The sequence below is a fragment of the Lucilia sericata genome, unplaced genomic scaffold (genome assembly GCF_015586225.1).
Source record: "Lucilia sericata isolate MDLA Ls3-8-SP2 unplaced genomic scaffold, ASM1558622v1 Contig000048F_arrow, whole genome shotgun sequence".
Classification (NCBI taxonomy): Eukaryota; Metazoa; Arthropoda; class Insecta; order Diptera; family Calliphoridae; genus Lucilia; species Lucilia sericata.
In genome coordinates, this window is record NW_023994085.1 from 766215 (window position 1) to 773589 (window position 7375).

General features: G+C 27.3%; 1 protein-coding gene across 2 annotated transcripts; it reads left to right on the forward strand.

The window, feature by feature from the left end:
- The first annotated feature begins 299 nt into the window (after positions 1-299).
- On the forward strand, positions 300-6728 carry LOC119615861 (maternal protein exuperantia). Of its 2 annotated transcripts, XM_037971847.1 has the most exons (6): positions 2111-2365; positions 2434-2623; positions 4112-4358; positions 4500-4652; positions 4722-5658; positions 5810-6728. In XM_037971847.1, the coding sequence occupies exons 3-6, from the start codon at positions 4176-4178 to the stop codon at positions 6091-6093; spliced, it is 1557 nt and encodes a 518-aa protein (XP_037827775.1). In that variant the 5' UTR covers positions 2111-2365; positions 2434-2623; positions 4112-4175; the 3' UTR covers positions 6094-6728. The 2 variants fall into 2 exon arrangements, with proteins under 2 accessions (XP_037827778.1, XP_037827775.1); XM_037971850.1 differs by lacking the exons at positions 2111-2365; positions 2434-2623 and adding an exon at positions 300-574.
- The last annotated feature ends 647 nt before the right edge of the window (positions 6729-7375 follow it).

Here is a 7375-nt window from a genome sequence, read left to right on the forward strand (position 1 = left end):
AAAGATAATAAAAAAGTACTTAGTAATCCATGACACTTTTATAAAAGCTTGACTTCACTGTTTGATGTTGAAAGAAAAATACAACTCTGAAAACTTTTCAACTCTTATCCAAAGTATATTAATAAAATAAACTCACAAGAACCGCTGACGATTATTTGTAAATATTAAATTTACAAAAACAATAGGCAAATTTTGACAGATGGGTAGAAATATTACAAGAACAACAGAAAATAACAAAAACAATTTCCCGTGGTTGTTGTAGATATTTGTTGTACAAAAAATCCTGTCGTCACTTTATTAATACACATTGCTGTTATCAGTTCGTTAAGTGTGGTGGTTGTGCGTACTTCTAGAACGTTTTTGTTTTTTTTTTTGTTTTTTAGAGCTAATCGGAAAAAAATATTTTAGAAAATCGCTGCAATTAATACATATTTGCATTTCAAGTGCTCTCAATTTTATTAAAAAAGAAATAATCTAAATTCAATCCAATAATAACGTAAAAACAAGAACTGCAATAATTACCAAAAAGAAAGAAGAAAAATAACACTTGTTGCAGTGGAAAGATCACATTTTTGTAAGTTCTATTTTAACACCTCCCCACCTCCTTTAGTTAGTTTAAAGTAATTCGAAGAAAATGAATAATAGCAACGTAAGGAATTTTTGCAAGAATCGTAGACCGATATGTACGAGGTGGAGTGTCGTTCAAACATTGAATGTCTAAATTTAATTAACCTGAATATAGTAAAACACAAAACATAGGAACAAAATAGTGGGTGTTTCGTGGTTTTATTCGTAGTAGAAATTCCATATTATTTAAACAAAAATTGTGCAATTTCCAAAAATTCACGATTTTTTTCAACTGCAAATTGAATAGATTCACTTTCATAGTTTTTAGCTAAAATCCATTGACATAACTATTTTAAGATTAATAAACGATTTCAAATGCTGGTTGATCACGACTGTTACTGCAACTACTTACATATTGTGTTGCCGGAGTCTATAAATTCTATTATATTCCATTCAGTCTCGAGATTTTTGAAAGTCCTGTTAAAATGACAGTTGAATCAATTTTATGGCAGACGCCGTGGACTTCACAGTTGTTTAAGAAATAGCATTCAACAGCTTGAAAAAGTGGGGAGCTACAGAGAAAAATATATTTTTTACAATATGTATTGTTATTTTTATACAATTCATTAAAAACTAGATTTATACTGTTTGCATTGAACTTCCAGTCAATGTGTTTTAATAAAGTTACTGCATCCGGGAGAGAATTACATAAATGTAATCTTTTTATATCGCGTTTATCAGTAAGAGATGTTTTTAATAAAAGCCGGGGGATTCCCTGGTTTAATCGATCACACCGTGCATCAAATTTTGAAAGAAAAAAGTTATTTAACAGCAGGTCTTTATAATTAAGAAACTACATAAATACTTGATATAACTATACTACTCAAAAGGACTTTAAACATTCAAAGGTCTAATGAAGTTTCAATTGGTCCAATATGTCGATATGGGTATTAAACAGTAGAGGAAAATTCCTGTGTCCATAAGTAAAAAATTGGCTCAAACTTGTCTGAATTAAAAAATATCTAACGTTTTAATACTTTAATTATGTCGATTTTTATAAATTTTTCCTAAAAATAGGTACATACATAACATTTTTACTATAATTTTTTATTGGAAAAACAAAACTTCTCAAATAAAACAAAAATTCTCAAATAATTCTTATTTTATGACGGAAAAATAAAACTCATTTTTTAACTGTTTCAATCAGACTTTTATTTTTCCGTTAAAAAATAACTGTTATTTATGGAGCTAAGATCGTTTTTTTAAAATCACCATATATTCTGAAAAAGCACATCAATACGAGTATATTGGTATATAAATTATGGGTCTACGTTGACTCCAATATAGAGATTTTTTGGGTTAAAAATTTCATAATAACTTATTTACAGTCCCTGGAAAATAATGATTAAATTCTATTCTGTCTGCTACTTTGTATGTTTTTAAAATTTTATATACTGTATTTAATAAGGTTAGTTTTTTATAAGAAGGCTATGAATTATTGCAAATTGTTTTAAATGTCAATTCCTTCGGCGTTTTTGAATTTTATAAAATAAAAATTTCAAATCGAAAAGAAAATAAAGATTTGTGTTAAAAAATATTCACAAAAAGGAAAATCAAAAAGCTATTAAGTTTAAAATACTTTAGTAACTTTAAAATTTAGTGCATAATTTAAAAGAGAAAACGAAAAATGTGAAATTTGAGCTATGTTCATGAAATCGCTTAAAAATTTAAATAAATATCTGATGAGAGAAGAATTGTCTAAGAGAAGCATTAACTTTTAATTTGCATTCCCGTCTAAGTATGTATTAAAATTGGAAATATACCGTTTTCTTTTTTCACTTGCAAATTTTTTTTAACAATTTTTAGCTTGTATGTATATAAAGAACATTTAACGCACCATTTTATATAAGTATTTTGTGACATCAAGTAGTGCAAAATTAGCTGCTTATTTTTAAAATAATTACTTTTTTATTAAAAAAGAAAAACATATTCTAAAAATTAACACTTCAAAAAGTGCTAGGAAATAATTAAATAAAACCAGCAATTTTAAATAGGGGTAAGTTCATATACAGTTTCAAAGTTTATACAAAGTAACTGTCTAGTGAAGCTACAATCTTCATGCCTTTTAACGAATTATGTTTAAAACTTTTTTAATCTTACAAAAGTAGATTGGTAATAAGTAATTAGCTTGCATAAAAAAGCTGTACATGCATATTTTGTTAATAATATAAAATAATATTTTCTTTGTATGCGAGTATGTTTATAATTTAATAAATTATTTTAAATGTCCACCAGTGGTAATACATATTCGCAACAAATGTGGTTTTATATTGAGTTGTATTTTTGAAATTAATAATGAGTCATTGAATTATATATTGTTTGTGCTAATTTATTATTATAAATATATTTAAAAAAACTAATTCTCTCAACTGTATATTTTTCACTTTATATAAAACAAAAGTTTAATTTAAATAAATAAATTTGTATACTTTCAATTTTCTGTAATTGCACAAGGTAAAAAGAAAAGTAGCAAATCCATTTATAAAAACTAATTTCAAAGAAAGATTTTTTGATTTTATTAAAATTTATATTTATTAACTCAAATTTCAGTGGCTTTGAAATGAGTGCCACAAAATATCAGATATTATTTTCTTTTGAAAATTTAAATTATTTTTTTGGTTCTATATTTGAGAAAAAGTATACACCTATCAAATATTTGCCGAAAAAGACGTAAACACAATTTTTGGTAATTATTTTTTAATCTTATAAGATATTTTAAGTTGTAAATTAAACGATTCTGCTATATATACAAAAAGAAGTACATATCTATTTATATTCTTACTTACCAAGGATGCTAAAGTTATTTGAATAAAAATAAAATTACAACAAACTTTCAAAGTCTCTTAACTTGTAATTGAGTATGTATGTTTTTTGAGTTATAACCTATAAGTATTAGTAAATTATTATTACATTATGTAATTTAAATAGTTTATTACTTATTTCCTCCAAAAATGTATGTCTACAAAATAAAAATAATATGTCATCGTCTACTCCGGTTTTAAAGTTGAGCACACTATTGAAATAAAAAAACCTAATCAGCAATTGCCTTATCAAAGAGCTACAAATTATTTTAATAAATGGGGATATCCCCAAATCGTACAAAAAACTCCGTTAGACTAAAATGTTTCTCGTTAATTATTCATTGCTTTATTAATTTATTTAAAGAGAATAGATTCACTAAAGCAAATAAGTATACATACATATACATATGTAAACTAAAAGTTGAAATATTATTAAGGAAAACAAACAATAGATCTTATTACGAAGTAAATATTGTTTTATAAAGTATTTAGGTATATTGTTAAAATTAAGTAAGAATATTTGCAGGATCTGTAATTGGTTTAAAATTTATATAGTAAACTATACGAAGTTACAACCTGAGTTGTGAGTTAAATAACTATGTACTTAAAGCATAGATTAATAACTATTTTAATAAACACACATATTTTTAATAATACTATTTAATTTATTTTTTCCTTTTTAGTTATATCAAACAGTTGACTAATCTTTTAAATACAAAATAAAAATAAATTTTGTTAAAAAATAAAATGGTCGCATCAACATCGTCATCAACGACTTCAACAACAATAACCCAGAATGGGGTTGAATCAAGCAATGGAGCTGTGCCTAAAAACAAAAATGATCAAGTGACTTTAAAAACACTTCCTAAGGGTAAATATACCTTAGTTGGAATTGATATTGATACAACTGGACGTAGATTAATTGATGAGGTTAGTAAAATAATTAAATTTATCAAAGGATTATTAAATAAATTTTATATGGAATTTTTTCGTTTCTTTTAATATAAAATTAGAAAATTAAGTGAACGTATTTAGTAGTTATCACGTCTTAATTTTTTCCATTTTTTATAGATTGTTCAGTTGGCTGCTTTTACTCCAAATGATCATTTTGAACAGTATATTATGCCATATATGAATTTAAATCCGGCTGCTCGCCAACGCCACCAAGTGCGTGTGATCTCAATTGGTTTCTATCGTATGCTTAAATCTACACAAACTTATAAGGTATATTGCAGATCATATTGATTTTAATTTGTTTATTAATGTTTAAATTTGTTGTGTATTCCTTTTCAGATCATAAAATCAAAATCAGAAATTGCTGCCCTTAAAGATTTCTTACACTGGATTGAGGCTCTTAAAGCCAAAGATACTGGCTCTCAAGGTATTATTTTAGTGTATCATGAAGAGCGTAAATTCATTCCATACATGGTATTGGAATCACTTAAAAAGTACAACCTGCTGGACAGGTTCCTTAATACGGTGAAATCATTTGCCAATGGTCTCAACTTGGCTAAGGCTAACGCTGATGAAGCATTGCAACATTATACATTACGCAAACTGTCAAAACATTTGAAAGACAACTTTAATAATGTTAATGTTGAAGAAAATAATAATAGTGTTTTCGCATCGTCCACTACCACAGCGTCGGAAGCTGGTGAAACAGCATCCGCGTTGCCCGAACAGCAAGTGCCAGAGAAGAAGAAATCACCAAAACCTAGTCCCAATAATGAGCGCGAACTATTCGATGGCAATGCAAGTGTACGTGCCAAACTTGCTTTTGAAGTCGCTTTGCATTTAAGTAATCAAGGCACGAAGGAGTCACTAGACTCCACAAATGCCTTCGATAAAATGCTCACCGCATTGCACCCCTATGCCCAACCCGTTGAATGCGATCTGAATGAGTTACAAACACAAAATGAAAATTTGGAACGCCAGAACTCTTTCCGTCCTGTTTTCTTGAATTACTTTAAGACCACTCTGTATCATCGCGTGCGTGCTGTTAAATTTCGCATTATTTTAGCTGAACACTCTTATGATTTGCAGACACTGAATGCCATATGGTCGGAGAAAAAACGTGATGGTCTTGTTGAGATTTTACAAGTCATTGAAGAGCTAAAATCTGAAGAGAAAACCGAACTGGCTGATTTGTTTGATAGCTATTTTGATCCAGCCAAAACTACTATTAGGCCGATTGTAAAGACTAACAACAATCGTCGTCGTAATAGACGTGGTAAGTACAATTGCAAATTGTAGAGTGTGTAATTTGACATTTTCTCCGCATTGAAATTAGGGGACAAGGGAACAATTTTAATTAAAAGTAGAGCAGTTTTTTCAATTATATATATTTTGTATAAAATATTAATTTATTTTTATGTTCTCAGTGCGTAACAATGTAAGAAACAACGATGGAAATGCGACACGCTCTGTTGGCAATGAACAAGGCGCTGGTGGAGATAAACAGCAAGGTAGCAATAATGCAGCCAACATACCTGATTCTACTACCAAATCTCCCAAAAATCAACGTGGAAAACGTAATTCACGTTCATACAACAATAACAAAAACTTATTGAAAACCCAAACACCGGTGGCCAACGATCAAACTGCTACCGCAAATCCAACCAACAACGCAACTCCAGCCGCGGTGACTGTATCGGCGTCTAACTAATGAGTCCAACAATAAAAATGATTTTAAAAAAAAATCAATAATTACATTATAACTGTAATGCCATGCCCAAATGTTGCTGCAACATAAAAATGTTATTAATTATATTATTCATTAATTGCTATTTTTAACCAAAATATCCAATGTTTTTAGCTGTAATATAAATTTTTCTTGTTTTGTTAAAACTTTTTTTTAAATCTTTATTCTTTTTCCATTATTTTATTAATTTTTTTATTCCACAAATAAATACGTTATTGTGAATTACATCTATTGAATATAAAACTAAATTTAAAAATGTGTACGTACGTATACATAGTTTATACATAAATATGTATAATTTGTAAAAAAAACATACAAAGCTGACATTTGTGTTAAAAACTTTAGAATGTTAAAAAAGCATTCATTAAATTGATTTTTCTTATTTTAAACTTTGTTAAAACGAAATTAAATATTTATATAAAACATTATGCTTTATTGTCCATCTAAAGAATTAGTTTTGTTGTTCATCTTTTGCTTTATCGTTGTTATAAAGCAATTATGAAAAAAAAATGTCAAAACACAAAAGAATATTGGGATTTGTAAAAAAAAAAAAAAAATGAATTTAGTTATGAAACTACTTAAAAATAAAAGTAAACTATGACAAATCCTAATATTTATTTCTTTTTTGGACCAAACCCATTAAAAATTATAATATTCTTAAATTCGTTATATTACTATACCTCCTTAATAGTTTATAATAAAAAAATTGTATTTTTGAATTTTATCAAATAATAATTGAAAACTCAAAAAAAAAAAAACATATTTTTTAATAAGTTTAATATTAGATCAGTAAAGCAATTAAATAATTTTTAAACAACAAAATTTTGTCGTTAGTCAAAATTTATAAGTTAACGAGTTCGACTTTTTGATGCCATGTTCCCTGTGAAAATCGGATGTTTTCAATTATTCTGTATTTTGCACTTTGTATTCGGCAATTGTATTTTGGGCCTTGAAAGTACAATCTTGGAAAAATTAGAGCAATACTACTTTAATTCATTGCCCAATAGGTCTGAATTATCGATCCAGCTATGTTTAAAATTCATAAACCGGTTGAAAGTTGTAAAAGTTATTACAAGTTCTGTTTGTAAAGAGCAATCGTTATCTATCTATGTCAGTGAGGCACGCAGTCTTTTTAAATCAGTTTAAAATCCACTTTGGGATTTAAATGATTTTTAAGTCTTAGAGAATAATTTAACTTGCAAATTTTACTTTCAGGAAAATCGTTTTCAATAACTAAACTAAAATA